Below are 17,415 nucleotides of genomic sequence, written 5' to 3'. Positions count from 1 at the left end.
TCACTCAAAGGGTCCTGAAACATGAAATTTCTGTCATTAATTAGTTATTATTGTGGAGCATAGCAACTGCATATGCATCTACATTTAGGAAACAAAAGCAAATTAGAGTTTGTGAGCTTTTAAACTGTGCAGCTTTTTAATTGTAAAATAGAAGCTTCTACTAAGCTCTAGAGAGGCATGTAGCTCTTGAAATATTGTTTATCTCCTTTCTGCTTTCCAGTCCAGCCATTTCTGTTACTCTTATTTTCCTGAAGTTTTAATGCATGGGTAAGTTGAGATAATACCTCACAAGGAAAAACACCAATTACAGATATATATATAGGGCTACAGAGTGCTTGCATTCAGCAATTTAAAGGTCTTTCTTTTGTCATTTTCAGTATGTAGAAAGTGTTGCAGATAAGATACAGCCAATGTCTGATCAGCTGAAAGATAAAATAGATGACTTATCACAAGAAATTCGTGACAGGATGCTTCCAGAAAAAGTATTGCAAGCTGAGAACCATGCAGCCCAGCTGAATGAATCATCTGCAGTTCTGGATGGGTAAGGCAAACGTTCACTGGTGATGATAAAATCATGAAGCAGGTTTGCAGAATTGCTTACCAGAAGTTGAAGGGCTTTCTTCTCCGACTTCAACATCTGGCAGTGGAAGTATATAAATAACTACTGTTCTATACAAATATACAACCATCCAGTTGGTCAATTTGTGTGTGTATCTCTTGTAAATGTTTTCATACATCTTATAGGCTTCATGAAGTGCAACCAGTGCCCTCAGATGCACTCATTACACAGTTCAACTTATCATATGCTTACTGCTGTGTTGATGTGAAAAAGATAGAAATTCTTCTTAGAGATCTCACTATATGTTTTCATATAAATTTGTTAAAAACCAGGAGTATTTTTCTTTTTAAGATGACTGTTTTGGTATGAGATACTTATCATTACGTGAAGGACTTATCATGAAGTGATGGACAGTGATTCCTCTAGTGGTTTCAAAACGTTCTCCCAAAACGTTCTCTGGACCAAAATGCTTAAATCTACGTACAGAAACTTCAGTTTCTGTTTACCACTGTCACATTCCTAAATATAATTGAGAATTGGAATGCCCTTCATTTATATGACCATAACCCTTTCAGAAGAATGATACTTTATAACTCATCATCAAAATAGTTTCCTGGAGAGAATATAAGACAAGAAGTTGGGTTTTTTTTGGTTTGGATTGTTGGGATTTTGGGGGCATCTTTTGGTTTATTGCATTTAGGAAAGCAAGACATAAATAGTAAGTGTAATTTGCAATAGTAATACTGAGGAATAGATTGTGGATATTCTGCCTCTTGGACCTGTACCCAGCATAGCTTCAGAGTTTTATTATTTTATAAAAGCACTGCATGAAAAAAAAAAAAAAAAATTTTTCTTTAGACATGAACATCAACAATGTGCTACTTTTTTGCTGCTTACATCTTTTAAATCTGTATGAAGACTTACGTATCCCAAAAACTTGTGAGGAGACCCTTAACACATTTTTTTCTTGCTGGCATCTGTAATTCTGAGGAAAAGGCAGAGAATTGTCTCTGATAAAGTGTGTGATCCTTGTAAAATTACTGGCTTAATTTACAGCATCACACTAGTCTAGATATTCAGTCTAACGTATGTTTTGAGGAGCGCATAAAAGAATGATAGCTGGGATATCCTTACTAAAAAGGATTTGAAGGACACTGTTTCTAGAAAAGTGTGGCTTTTGTATCACATCCAACCATATATAAAAATCCAAATACACGGAAAGTTGGAACGAAGGAACTAAGGAGTAGAGAAAAAGTAGACAAAAAAATATTATGACTCCTTAATCAAATGCTGGCAAGATAAATTTTGAGATAGAGCTTCTTAACTATTCTAAATACACTTTTTTATGGGTGCATGTATGTGCTTCTGTCTTAATGAAGATTGACAGGTTGGCCTTAAGGAGCTTAGGATAGTGTTTAAAGTCACATTCACTGTGGAATAATAGTACCATGAATACCTCTGTCTGATCCAGACATCAACCTCAGTTTTTCAAAATACACAATAAAAAGTGTTTGTATTTCTGATGTGGTCAGATAGATACGTAACTTCAAAGGACAAATACAATGGTGCTGTGAAGTCCTGCATCAGGATAAAGCTGTTTACTTCATCCACTGGCAATAAACAGGTATACTTTACAGGCATATACATTGTCTATCAGTCTTAGGAATTGAAAAGTGTATCTATCTTCACAAGTGACACTTGAGTGTCTTTCAGATACTACTAAATTTGCTGTAAAATACCATTTCATCTTACAGGAGAAATTGAGGCAGAGCCCCTTCTCTACAGTCACCCCCCTAAGAACTCAAACAGCATACTGATTGATGGTGAAGATGTTCTCTTGAGTGTTAGAACACGGAACAGGTCATTAGTTGAACCTAGAAAAAAATTGTTGTTATTTTTTCTATATACAAAAAGGTATTAGTATAGGCTTCTCCCTTATGGCTAATTGCCTGCTCCTGGGTAAACATCATTGGTATTTGGCAAATTCAGTTTGGTTCCCTCCTAACCAGAAGGGATTTGAACCATATTTCTTAGTAGTACTTGAGCTACTTGCTAGATTGCCATTCTGGGCTGCACATTTCTCTAACAGAGCATCACAGAAACTTACAGTAGCCTAGTGAGTTCCATCTGTAGTTGAGGAAGGAGATATGCTTTTCCAGGAGTGATGCAGAGGCAGCTCAGTCATGCCATTTCTGCAGTAACCTAGAGGGAGTCTATCCCCCTATTAACTACATGTGGAGTCCAGGGATTATACTTTCTGTCCACTTTCTTCCCTGTGGCATTTTGTAGAAATCAGTATGTAATTGATGCCAAGATCAGAGCCCAGCTGTCCTAGTTCTCCAGTGAACAGATTAATTACCAGGATGAATTTGTCTTTTTTTCAACACGCACTTTATCAATAACTATTTTGTACAAGCTTAAACATGTCCAGCAGAAGTAATCCCTGTCTCTCTTATGTTGCCATACACCTTGATGGCTCAAGCATCTCCCAGAAAGGCAAAAATCCAAGTTCAAATCCATGCTTACCCAGTTCAAGTGGAGATTTAACACATTTACACTTTATTCAGTAAAAGCATCGTCGCCATCAGTCATAGTATATACTGAGATGGTGGTTTTCAAGTTAATTCTGTAGGTGTAGTAATTCTTCCTTGAAAATGTTTAAATATATCATACAGAGAGAGTGCAAGAAAAGTTATTTCCCCAACCCGCTGATTAGAAATTCCCCTAGAAGGAGGTTAACTGAGATCTGTCCCTGCACCAGGAAATATTAACTGTTTATAATTACCTTTTAATCTAATTATAGTTATTAGAACATAGTATTTCATGTCAATTGAACATCCCATTCAATATGAAGCATTATTATTTATGTTTTTTATTTTGTTCAGCGAAATTAGCATTTAGGATTTGGTTTAGATGGTGAGATCTCCTTTAAAACTGACACTTCTGTGTTTGGCAGCCAGACCAAGAAATTAGTTGTTCAGAGATTCTACTTTAAAACATGTCTGTCATGATACTTCATGTTCATGCAGTGCAAATTTCATTGAGTTGCCTGGCTCAACACATGACTGTGGCTACAAACCCACGTTGTGAATGTGTTACTTGTATTAGGGTGTTAAGCACAGTGCTATCTTTTCTCAGTGTCTGGTCTATTTCTATCTCACAGAACCTCCTCTTCAAGAGAACATTGTTCTTTATGTCTTTCTGCACAGATAAAATGTGAATTCTATTAAACACATGAGGCCAGAACTCCTGAAATCCCAAGTGTAGCATTGCTCTCTAAAGAAACACCTTAGAAATACAGGCTGTTGGGTTTGAAAAAGTAGGATACTATGTTCTGTTGAGCTCTGATAGCAGTGTAATGGTGTGTTTACTTTTCCCATCCCAACAGAATCCTTACTGAAGCCAAAAACCTCTCTTTCAATGCCACACGTGCTTTCAATGCTTATACTAACATCAAGGATAACACAGACGAAGCTGAAAGAGTTGCCAAGGAAGCCAAGGTTCTCACAAATGATGCTATGCAAGCGGTAAGAAAAATAAGTAAATTACTGAGTAGAAGGGTTAGACTTTCTGTGGAACTGTGCTACACTTTATCTGAGATCTGTGTTTTGCCATCTTATGGCTTTATGTAGAGACCTCTGCCACCATAAATTCTTGTGCTGCCATCAGAAAGCTTATGCCCTTGTGAGAGCTATGTGCACCTTCAGACTATATCCCCATTTATTCCTGACTCACATGCCTTGTTTTTCATTCCTTTTTATTTACTATTCTTCCTTCCTCTGTCTTTCACCTTTTGATTTGTGTCTATGGCTCAAGCCAACAGGTCAGGACTGTAGGCCATTTGATATTCAATAAAACTAGTGATATTTGATATTCAAATAATATTCAATTTGATATTCAATAAAACTAATTTAGACATGTACAAGACATTTGTTAAATATAAAGAACTCCATACCTTAATTAACTCTTCGACCCACTTCCATGAAAATGCTCAGAGGCACTCATCTGCCCATCAGATGAACTGCATGCACCTGGCAGAATTCTAGAAAGAGAGAATTGTAGCAGAGGAGTGGAAAGTTTTATTCCCTTTATTCCCTTTGTTGTTGCTTTATTCCCTCAGTTGTTGCAGAGAAATTCTCACTATGAGGTACTACATGCAAATTTTCAAAGAAAACAGAGAGAACATTTAAAAATGGGATTTTAAGGTAAAGGAAGCTCTCCAGCCTGAGTCATAATGAGGATCTCAGCTCTTCAATGCATATACTATGAGCAGAAAACATTCTGAGCATAGCCAGAATTATCTTTTATGTCAAATATCAAAGGAGTTAATGGCTAATTTGTGGAAGGCAGTCAGAGAGCAACTGACGTGCACTTCACAGGCACACAGAAACATGAGGCAATGATAGTATAATAGGAGATTTCCAGAACCTATATTTGATACAGAAACATAGATGAACAGAAGCAACTTGTAGCCACAGCACTTGTACATGAATAAAGGTAGCTTGCAGAGAGCTATTTCAGTCAAATTGATTATGGGAATAGCAAAAGCAATAACATGCTGTAAAGGTCTGTATTTATGAGAGGGATAAAGTTATCTAGCCACTGCACAAAAATTTTAATATTTTTAGGCTTTTTACATTTTCAGCATTCTTTCAAATAACAGTAACTACTATATTTCTATCTTGATGAAATAGTTTCACCTCACACATTGCTATGTGCTAGTTCTCTGTATCTGTTTCACCACTTCTGTTTCACCAGAACACCTAATTACACCGCAAAATTAAATAAGAACTTGGCCTTTTTTTTTTTATTTCTTCCCATTAGAATTTTGCTCCTTTGGAGTGAGTGAGGCAGGCAACTGCTTCAGGGACTGAATAGGAAAAAAAGAGATGCATAGAGCAGTAAAGAAACAAAGCAAGCAATTACAGAATAATGACAAAAGTGTATATATCAGATGGTGAACTGAGTGATTATAGCATAGACAGAATAACAATTAAATAAAACATTTAAAAGTGATGGAGGTCAAGATGAACAATATGATGTAAAGAGAGGCAAGTGAGTAGCAAGGGAGGAGACTAAGTTATTAAGGTGATGTTTTCAGCATCTCCATTGCATGTATTCATGAAAGGGAGATTGCTTTTTGTTATGAGCTGTATATGCATAGTGGGGATCTACTTGATGAGGAAGAAAATTGAGGCAGCTGACACCTTTTAAATGTAATTAACTTGATATAGAGTAGAGATCATCAGTGGTTTACCATCAAACTGCTGCAGAGCAAGATAGATTTAGCCATTTTTTGTTAAAGGATCATGTGAGGATTTCGGGCCAGATTTAAAAAATATATCAGTTGTGAACTAAAGGCATCATTTTGCTATTCTATTTTCTTGTTTTTATTTAAATACTGTTTAATGTTTGCTCATCCTAAGTGAAGAGTTTAACTGGTAACCAGGTAAATCAGGATCCCTCTTTCTGGAAGTTCCAAGGAACTTTTAGCTGAGCTTCAGCACAAGAGAAAGAATGTACCCTCACGCAAGGATATCTGGAGGACAGTGGTTCAAACAGTCTCTCTCAGACTGATAAGCCCCTAGAAACTGTCCCCAACTTTCTGAGAAGATACTCTTGAGGACACTGCATAGAAGACAGAGATGATGCCTTTCCCCTCCTTTTGAAAGATGGAGCAATGTTCTCTTCTTTATGAGAGCCATTGTGGACGCCTGTCTTCTGTAAAAGACTCTGAGCTCCAGATGCTAGGAGATAATGGAGAAAAGCACTGTAGCTCACATGCATCCCTGATCCTAACCTTTCCCATTCACCAGTTACGATGTTGGGTCAGGGGAAGGAAGGTTTCCCAACAGTAACAAGCTGGTATATAAAGTAGAGATGGTAGAGACAGGTTTCTGTTTTAGGTTCTACCCTGTACATCACTGGAGCAAATGATTTACAAGAACCTAAGTGATATCTCAAGGATTTTTTTTTGTTTTGGTTTGTAATGAAAAGTACTTCTTTTTCAAATTAAGCTAATGTTGCTGAAAGCAAGAACAGAAGATGCTTAAAATCCATCATGATTACAGGAAGCCTGATAAATGACTGGGAAAAAATGTATTAAAAATATGACAGAAAAATTCCTCCTGAGCTGTTTATGATGGATATGTTCTCCTCTTCAAAAGCAAAATAAATTCATCACAAATGAGGAATCTCTAGCATTCAAACAGCTTCAGCATCCCATTAGCTAAGGCAGTAAGTGACTAGAAAAGAGTCACATTAATAGATTCTGCTTGTACCTCACAGATCAGAATTATAGTTTTACCATATATCTTGGAGAAGTGTGATTATTCTCAGGCTTTTTGGAGAAGACTTAAAGGATAGTAACTGGAAGCACAGGGGACACATTAAATGTTTAGGGTCCTACTTCCTTCTTTGCTTTTGACTTTCTTTGTAGTGATACCCCAACAGTTACATTGAGTGTCTAGATATTCTTACATTGTAATGGCATAAAGCTGCCTGGACATCCCTGTGAGGATGTCCTGAGGTGCAAACCCTTCATAACATTTTTGGTACTTCAGAATGCTTAGCTACCTTCAGGACTGGTAAAAACAAGAGTAACCCTAACTCTTGCTAGGTGAAAACTTCACAATATAAGTGTATGTGAAAAAAAATAATTTAGGAATAACACGGAACTATTTTTAACTGATGTGAATTAGCACTTAGCTCTATAAAACATCTAGTAAGTTGTATGTGATCCTCAAAACTGTCCCAGTGCATTTATGCCTCTAAACCGTGATTGAGACTGGAGTGTATGAACACGTAATGAGGTCTCACTCCTGCCACAAGATGCTGCAGGGATTCAAGCTGCACAGAGTTTGCATGAGGAGGGTAGAAGCCATGAAGAAAGGCATGGGGGAGGAAGGTACTATCCACAAGTTATGGGCACTCTGGAAGAGGCAGAATTAGAACAAATTAGATTCCCAAGACCTTGCAATTTTCTAATTTATTTTGAATAATAGTATTTTTTTTTAATTATTCTTTTTTTTTACAGTGTCCCAATTTAGAAAATAATATCAGAGACTCTTGGCTGTAAATCCTACTAAATCATTAAGGGGTTAGCCATGCTGCAGGCTTGCCAGAAGCCCACAAGCTCACCTCACACAAAGGCATAAAATGTTTGGTTTTTTAATTATTGACTGCTTCATAACTTGACATCTCATGAGCCACAAGAAAAACTAGGAAAAAAAAGTATGTTTTCTCTCAGATATCTCAATTAATCCTTACTTTCAGAATTACTTTTAAAAAAATATAAAATAAAGCTTTTAATCAGTGCAAGTTTATTTATAGCTGAAAGGGTTTTATGCTGAAATCTGCTTCTCGCTAATTGTCAGCACACAATTATTGTTCCTGATTTGATGAACTTTTTGGTTTTGCATTGTAAATTTGACCTTCCAATTTCATTTTATTGACTATAAACTGCGTCAACAGCCAGTCAACCATGCCTAGTCATAGAATAATAATAATGATCCTTGTTTTTGAAGTCTGTGGTCCCAAAGTGATCATACCCTGGATTCTGTTGCTAATGGGAAAAGAAATATGAAAGTATTTTCTGATCTGACAAGTGCATCTGCCACAAAATCTGGCCAAACATTCTTCCTTCAAGAGCAGCATTTTGCTTAATTGGGTAGTGTTTTGGATTTTTTTTCCTGGGGCTTTATGTATTTTTCTTTTACCAGTGCTACTTGTTATTATGTGGTAAAGAAAATCTAGAAGAAATTAATTTTGTTCATCTTTTGAATTTATATGTTTCTGTTGATGTTGAAAGGAATTTGTATTCACAGGAATTTGTGTACAAAGGAATTTTGTGTACACAGCTCATTTCAGGTGAGCTTGGAAAAGGGCAGTCATGTGTGCCTTAGTTCCTAAAATCACATAAAGGCATACATTTACATCCCATACAAATACAAAGAATCTTTAATAGCTATACATCCCTGTGACATGGCAACATCTACCATGAGATATTGCACAACAAAAACCTTGGTTCTGAATTTTGAAAGTATCCAAAGCATTCTCTAAGATTTTTATAAGAAAAAGAAATGGCAAGTTCAATATATGGTTTTTACAGTTTCGTTGAAAAACAGCAGAGATTTAGGAATATGTGAAATGTCACCTCTGGGCTTACTCATTATATAAATAATGAATAGCAATAATAATTGTGTCATTTAATTGACACACAGTTAATTTTTGAGTATATGTATCTGCCCTGGAAAATGAAAAGTAGCTGCTTCTTAATTACATACTACTTGCAAGGCTATGACCCATGACTAATATAGAATGTTATCTGGCTGTCAGGAGTATTCTCAAAGAAATGTATTCAGTATGATGTATGACCTGAGTTCATTCTTACAAACTGAACAGTAAGTGGTTCAGAAGCTAGAGCATTTCCTACCAACTGAAAACACTAAACTAATTTAGAAAAATCATTCCATCTATCGATCAGTCTCTGCACAGAAGGTAGAGATGGATGTTTTTCAGAAGAAAGATCTTTAAGTAGCACGATATGATGAAGGATGGTTGCTTACTAATAAAACTCTTTCAGATTAAGTGCAGTCTGCCCTTCTTTTAAAACTCTATTTCTTATTTCTTTACTGACCTAGCAATTATAATTCTTTAATTTAACCACAAATGAATCTCTGTTGTCAGTGTGGAATCATTAGATCCAGTCTGACTTCTAAAGTTGCTCAAGCTGCAGTTAGGGAGAAATACTATATTGCATGGTGTTCTGTCCATAGCTGGAAGGATAAATACATATTTAATTTGAAATATGTTTTGTTTGGTTTGGACAAAGTTATGCTCTTAGAGTCAAATCTTTTTCTTTAATACTGTAAACATTGTCTCTTTTTATTAAAGACCCCAAAGGGCATCTGGCTTCCCATTAAAAAAAAAATAATTAGAGAATTTTTTTTATTTTTTGCTCTTGTAGACAAATATAATGGCAATGGGATGTAATTCAGAGCACACATTTATCATTTAGATGACTCTTCACTTAGATCATATTCATACTTCTTTTATGACTTCGGACTTTCCTGTATGTTTAACACTGCTTGTTTGTCTACAGACATCTGGTCCTCAAGGATCATTGAAGGATGGCGCCAGGAGCTCTCTTCAGAAAAGCTTGAGAGTCCTTAATGAAGCCAGGATGTTAGACAATGATGTTAAAGGTAAATGACATGCAGACCTATTAAATAGAAAAAAACCCAAACCAAAACGTGAGAGTGCTATGCTTTCAGTATGAAGAAGTCAGATCAGTAGGAAAAAAGTATAATTCATTATCTGATTTGAAATTGAACAATGTATCCATAGAAAAGATTCTCCTGTTCTGTGTCCAAGCATTATGCAGGAATGCTTGTTCTCTCTGTCCATTTTCTTGGACAGGAAGGCTGAGGAGGATGAAACTTTGGTCTTCTCTTGCTAAAGGAACCCAATATTAAACTTTTATACTTGTCAATACAAAACAGAGTTTGCAATGCTCGTCAGAGATACCACATCTCTTGAGGACGTCTATGGGGTTTTGACTGAAAATGGAAGCATGGGGAGGTCAATTGAAGCTGTTTGCCAAGCAAGACTAGTGGATAAGAATTGCTAAGCATTTTCTTAAAAAAGAAAAAAAAAAAAAGATATTAAATCCATGTCTCTAGAGGTAAAATTTCACACACACAAAAGATTTCTTTGTTCCTAAAGCATCAATACATGTCTAAATGCAGGTTAAGTCATAAGGTTTGTAAATTCCAAACTGAATACTTCAGTTTCCTGGTGAAAAATAAAGCATCTTTAATTTCTCTTCAATATTTTCCACTGGGGAAAGAAAAATAAGTTTTTGAACCATGATGTTCAGTGAGATGTAAAAGCTGGTAATTCAGGTCAGACTGTGCATATAATGTCCTTAATATTTTCACATCAATAAATGAGAGTATTGCTGGTGAATGCCATAGTGTGAGAAGGTAGGACAGTAGTCAGTATGGACACGTACAAGGGCTTACATGTATACATGAATAATCAGCTGCAGAAATGAAGAATGGTGAGCAATTGTCTGGGTAGCACTTCTCTAGTGCAAGACTAAAGAGAAGCATGGATCACTTGCTGGGTGAGGGTGGAAAAGGCAGATGTCACAGAGTAATGCACAAATAGGTGCACACTTTCCAAAACACATGAAACAATCCTTCCACTCTGTTCAGGGCTTCTAGAGCTTGAGTTAGTGGCTACAGTCTTGGGCACCACACTTCATAGGGGCTGAGGTGGTTTGCAGCATCCTGAAGACATCATGAAGACTAATCATAATTGGTGATCTAGCAGAAGAGAGATGAGAAGAAAGATTGAAATGATGTAGATTTAAAGACTGAAAGACAAATAATCAAAGGGATTTAATATTCTTCAGTTATGTCAAGGTTTTTCCAAAGAAGTTGAGACTAACATATCTCAAATGCACTGATACAGATCACATATTAGAAAAATTTTCATTGTAATTAAGATACAGAAGTACTGGAATTGATTACTGGGAAGATTAGGGAGATACAGCCTTTGAAAATCTCTGAAAACAGCTTAGATGAACATCAGTGAGGAATGGCTGTTGATCAGAAGGAGAAAAACGATCTTTGGACAACCATTTGTTCAGAGCCTATGATTCAATGATCTTCTGATCGTTGCAACCAAAAGCAGTTTATTCCTTGAGTCTTTATCTAGACAGATCATTTTATAGGTCCTCTAAGAAAATACCTATTGTAGCACTAATGAAGAATCTATTTAACAGTACTCAATACTTCTTTCTCCACAGCACTCTTAGGAAGGAATTGAAAAAAAAATTTTTGACTAAACCTGAGGGGAAATAAGTATGATACAATTATCCACTTTCAAGTAGGCCAACATCAAGTTTCTCACATCTGCCTTTGTGAAAAATGTTAAATATTACTGCATTAATTACTTTGGTTTTTACATGTAGCAAAGAAAGCAATCTAGGAGCATGCAGTGTTTGTGCCACTGATGTAGTAAAGTCTGAGAGTCCGCCATAAAATTTTTAAATTTTAATTTTAATTTAAAATTTCATCTGAATACTGAGTCCAGACAGAATAAGTTCAAGTTGATAATTCTGTGGTTTATTTCAAGTTAGTGCACTGTAATCCCCTCCCTTTAGTAATTTGAAATTTTGGTGTGTGTATATTTGGAGAAGCTTATGTCCTGTCACTATAGTTTTTGAAGAAATCTTTCATACTAGATAGTATACTCTGATTCAATTGGCTGAAGCTATAATAGGGTTAACCTGCAATTAACTGCAAGGACACAAGGAAAAAGCATAGCACTTGAAAACCTATGTGGGAAAGCAGATTTAGGACTTGGAAGAAATAAAGATGAGGAAAAAAAAGTAGCTATGATGTGATACTTTTTGCTCATCATAGCATCTGAAAATCAAGCTGGGTTTTGGGGGGGCTTTTTGTTGTTTTTTTCCGTGCATCAGAGCTAGAAAAATTGCACACAGTAAATATTCAAGATTGAGTTTTAAACTTGTCACAGAGATGATGCCTGAAGCTTCCCTGTCCTTTTAGCTTAGTTAAAATACTTTTTTATTAGAAACAAGACAGATTTTTATAATAGAGCCTATTTTTCAGGTTTTTACATACAAAATTTTCCTTGGCCTGCTGGGATATACATTAAGAAGAACATCCAGCATAAGGGATGAGATCCATACAGCTTTTGGCTATTACTACAGTTGCATTTAGTTTTGGCAGCTCTAGGATTTCCAACTGCAGAACAAGTAAACATAATGTTTCATAAGGTCATTAACTGCATTTCACTGTCATACAGTGTTTGAAAGTGAAAAACATCATTATTTTCTTGTAGCAGATCTGAGAAAAAAAATGTGTCTGAGCTACTAGTAAATCTTGGATGTATATTTAGGGTATTCTTTATTGCAACTCTCTACTGCCAGATTCAGTACAGATTTAGGGCTGGATGAACATATTTCAGGAAATATGTTATAGAAAATCACATAATATGAGGAGAGGCCAATGTGCATTTTCAGTAACATGGCTAAAGCATGAAAAATAGGGATGCTTTCTGGAATGCAAACTGCTGCAGTTTGCCATGGCTGGTTTATAGAAAACACTAAAATTACCCTGCTACCTCTTCTCTTCCACAGCATTCCTCTGAGCAGACTGGACACTACGAAGTGGGGTCCATAGCTCCATGTGCTTCCCAGACATGTATAATTGAGTAACCATGTGTTTCACATAGCGCTGTGCCCTCTTTTCAAGGACAAAGTAAAATAGTGTCTGTACTTGGATGTATGTGAATTCCATGTGTTCACGAGACCATTCAATTTAACCCTGAGACAAGATATATTACCAACTCAATCAGGCATTACTTCAGAGAATTTTGGAAATCCGTATGTTATTCTCCCATTGTACCAGTGAGAATTTGATTACAGTTTCATAATTCAGAAGCAAAAGTCTAAAGAGTCTAAAGATGCATAAAGCAAACCGAATGCAAGCAGGCAGCAGTGCTTGTAATACACATATTAGATCTTTGTCTATGTTCTTGGCCCCAGACCGAAGGGTAATGAGATGGAGCTTTCTTAATGCTCTCTGATATGTCTTAGATTTAAAGGGCTTCATGAAGACAAACATTCTGAACTTGAACAGTACATCTTTTTGCATCTAATAAAACATGGCCATGCTCCACAGTTTGACCCGTGGAGATCAGTTAACATCGTGCCCAGAATACAGACATGTAAGAATAAAATGCAATGACAGATTTCTATTCCCCACCCTGCTTTTGCTCAAAGTGATGATATTATTATTATTATTGTGAATAAAATAGAACATATGTTATTAGTATTATGAACATAATCCCTTCTGGATGTCTTGCTGTTCCCACGATAGAAAGTGAGAGTTCAGTGTCAAACGAATAGTAAGATATTTTTTTAGAATTCCTATAAAGCCACCCTGTTTAGAGCCTCAGCTGGAAGTGCAGGATGGCTAATGGGTACTCTATAAAGATTTGGTAGAAAGAAGTAATCACTAGTTTAAAATTTTTCTGTCTGCACTACAGGTAGTACATTAGTTAAAGTAATGAAGACCCATAAGCCACTCAACTGATATATGCTCCAAAATTCCAGGCTAGGCTGTGATAGAGGTGAGAGTGTTTTCTTCCTACATTATGACAGTCTCCTGATTTGTAGCCAATTACCTGAGTTATAAAACCACTGTTAATCATGAAAATGTTTTATATTACCACCAAAGACTGCTGAAACAGTCCTTACAAAGCAAATGTTCTGACAGAAGCTATTAAAATGGAGATTTAGTAATTTCTCTCTCAGTGGGGCTTGGAGTTAGAAAGAATAACCCTGGTTATTCAAAGAAGCAACATCTGTATGTAGTGCTCTGTAGTACTCTGACTAAGAAGGAGTTTTGAAATTTTGGCTACAAGTGAGTAAATGCTGCTGCCTGCTAGCTGCATTCTCTCTGTGCCTTGAGGGATTTTTCAGTTTGCCGGGAGCAATTTTTCTTTCTTATAATTTTGAATTTAATGTTTTAAAAATATACTTGCCCCAGCATAGATTTGAGACTGTATACAGACTTTGTCAAAACTGATCAATGAAAAGTGAAAGTAAGATATATAAACTCCTCATCAGCTGGAGGTTGCTGTCAAGTCATTTCTTTTGCTGAAGAATTGACAACTTGAGGGGGACTTGTCTTGTCTGACAGCACGTGAATATTTTTAGCTAAAACATTTTCCAGCTGATAGGCAACATAGCAAGGTGATAGATCCCTTGTTTGTGTATTCTCCTCTGCTTTGTATTTCTGCTGATCTGGCATATTGCATTCGCCAAATTATTGCAGTCAGTGCTAAAAGTAGTCTTCTTAAAAAGTTAAACATCATTAGCTGCATTTCTGTAGTTGCATATCTTTCCCCTGTTTGTTTCTAATGCCACGTCTTGCTTGGTTTAGGGGAAAAAAATCAGCTTGTGACCTATCTTCATCTTTATAGGATGAGACTGTGGAAAGCAAGAATACTATTTGGCAGAAGTAATACAAAGATAACAGAGATGTGTGTAATGGTCAGTTCATTTGTGCTGTTTCCAGTAAATACAAACAGCTGCATGTGTTGCTACTCAGTAGATTTCCATCTTTATTTTGATTTTGGGGTACATGCATCTGGTAGCATAGCTTTGTAATGTCCTTTTGGACAGTTTCACATGGAAAAAGTGCATTGGTCCATACTATCAGAAGATGCCTGTTTCGACTATGCTCCACTATGTTTCTACATATATGTTTCTGCATATGTTCCACTATGATGGTGGCTCATCATCAGTCCTTAACCAGTATCACCTTGTATGTGATCTGCAGAGACTTGTAAAAACGTGTCCTTTGTAAGAGTAGATCACTGCCTATAAACAGTAAGTAACTAAATTCTCAAGTTCATCTTAAGATGAAATATATGCGTGCAGGTATTTTTTTTCATTTGGCTCGCTTCAGTTTATTCACTCAGAGGAAAAAGGGATGATGCTTTATCCTGTAATGCTTTGTTTAATATAAAGAGGAATTGAAAATCTTTGTTCACGTTAACCAATCCAGAAAATTTAAAGGCCCATACATGCCAAGTCCTTCAGGTTTCTGCTTACTCTTAAGAGTTTAGTTTCAGCAATGCATGACTAGTTTTGCTCATTTGAACAATAAACAGTGCATTTATTGGTATCCTGTGCTATCTCTGTGCAGAACTAATCAAATGGAAACAGAATTGAGATAAATTTCTCAGGATACTCCTCAACCTATACTTTAATGTGAACTGACAGTGCAGACCTACTAACCTCTTCCAAGTCAGATAAGCTCTGTAGTTTAGAAAAAAAACTTAGGAAAAACTGCCTGTATTTTGACTAGCTTTGATGACTAACTGGAGGATCTCAGGCCTTCAAATCATAGCTCCAGCATTTTTCATAAATGCTAATACTGAAAGGATGGGGGAAAGCTGATGTGAAGTGGTTCAGTTTGTGATTGATTCATACAGAAAATTAGTTCAGTGCTTAGTGAAGAGGCCATCTGAATTACAATATGAGAAGTTACTTCAGAATAAAACCTCATCTTAATATCACTGTGCAAAATGAGCAATTTCCTTGAAAAGCTGACATGGGACATAGCATCTCCTCACTTCTCTTTGTGTAAGAGCCTCCCTAGGAACACTTATTTATGGCTTTATTATTGTAATTAAAAAAGAAAAAAACCAAAGCCATACCCTTAAAATGTATTTGAGGAATTAAAAGAAAAACAATTTAACAGGTATTTCAGGAGTTCTAGGGAAACTTCCTTCATTAAATTCCAGTTTGCTGCTATGGTTACAAAGCTGAAAACAGAAGTCTGAAAACATGATTCTTCAGAAATATAACTGGGGGATTATTAGCATGTTGGATCTGGCAGAGTAAAAAGGAGAAAAAGAGATAATTTAAAAGTATGCTACAAAGTTAGAGCATAAATGAATCAAACTCAGAAATATTGACACACTTTATAAACACTAACATCCCACCAGAGACACCAAGAAATTATCAGGCAAACCATAATTTCAGAATTAAATAGAGGAAATTAAAACAGTTTTGTCAGTATTATTACTTAACAAGAAATGAACTCAGATAAAATCTCAGGGCATACAAGACCAGAATATCATGAGTTTATCCTGGTTTAACAGTATCCCACTACCAGTAGCCTCGTTTAGCAGTCGTGACAAAACCTGTCATTTAAAAATAAAGGTGTTTTTGAGGAGAAGAGTGATCTCATAATTTGTGTGATTCTTCCCACTTTCCCCACAGTGTTAACTGTGCCTCTTACAGTTCACACAAATGTCCTGTTCCTCTGGAGGACATTTTGCAGGAGCGAAGGCCTACCTCCAAGCACTTCTGCAGTCCCGTATGTTGCTTTAATTTAAATAATGCAAACAGATTTTCTCCTGAATGACGTTTCAAAAGATCTAACAAAAAAAGTATAATTCTAGTTTAAATTCTATGTGCTACTTCAGCCTTGCTATAGCCTTGGAAAATTTAATAAATTATCTCTTATAGGCTGTATAAATTTTGTTTGATTTTTCTCTTTACAAATTGCTTTTTGCACACCTAGTTTTGAGAAACTAGATTTCTAGAAATTTTGGAATGTGAACTACAGTCCCTCATTTTAATGTACCATTTTTTCTCTCACGAAAGTGTTACAGCCCTGGTGATGTTGGCGGGGTTGGAATACCAATGATACACCTAATTGTTGTTCCTTAGTAAAAAGAGATGCTTTTTGTTTTGGCAAGCATATTCTTACAATTCACCAACATACCTCATCGCCAGTACATTTTCCTATCTCAGTATCTATTTGGATAAGTATCTAAAAAGTAGTTGTTTATTTTCAATAACGTGTCACATATCTGAAGGTCACAGTCATAGTTTGTATCCTGAACTCCTCTTCTACAAATTATTCTCCTCTTCTGGCTGTCAAGCTCAGTGATGTTGAATTACTTTCCAAGTAGGATATGCCTTTAAGGCAGGAAATTACCTGTTTCGAATAATTTTGTATTGATAGGAAGAAATGATCAAAAATGCCCCCTACTATAGTAGTTTAAACATTAACCAGCATTTTTTATGCCAAACTTTACTTCTGAATTTTGGAATAATGTCTGTTTCAATAACCATAAAGCTTAGCTGGAAGCTCATTTTTGAGAGTTTGAAAAATTGTTGCTATGCTGGATGCTGTTCAAAAGACCTTCCATGATTTTTATTCAGAGCAACTGATGAAGAATAGGAACTTCCTTGTGAAGGAGAACATCAGTTTCAACCATAATGTGCCAAATAT

At 36.0% G+C, this 17,415-nt stretch overlaps 1 protein-coding gene across 7 annotated transcripts in view; it reads left to right on the top strand.

The window, feature by feature from the left end:
• LAMA2 (laminin subunit alpha 2) overlaps positions 1–17,415 on the top strand; it is a 358,263-nt gene that overhangs the window by 285,403 nt on the left and 55,445 nt on the right. For all 7 annotated transcript variants that reach the window (XM_064649531.1, XM_064649530.1, XM_064649526.1 and 4 more), the window contains 3 exons: positions 378–541; positions 3,948–4,086; positions 9,663–9,765. In XM_064649531.1, coding sequence (XP_064505601.1) covers positions 378–541; positions 3,948–4,086; positions 9,663–9,765 — 406 coding nt within the window. The remainder of the gene's footprint in view (positions 1–377; positions 542–3,947; positions 4,087–9,662; positions 9,766–17,415) is intronic.

This window comes from Pseudopipra pipra, chromosome 3, assembly GCF_036250125.1.
Source record: "Pseudopipra pipra isolate bDixPip1 chromosome 3, bDixPip1.hap1, whole genome shotgun sequence".
Lineage (NCBI taxonomy): Eukaryota > Metazoa > Chordata > Aves > Passeriformes > Pipridae > Pseudopipra > Pseudopipra pipra.
This window is presented reverse-complemented; position numbering and strand designations above follow the sequence as displayed.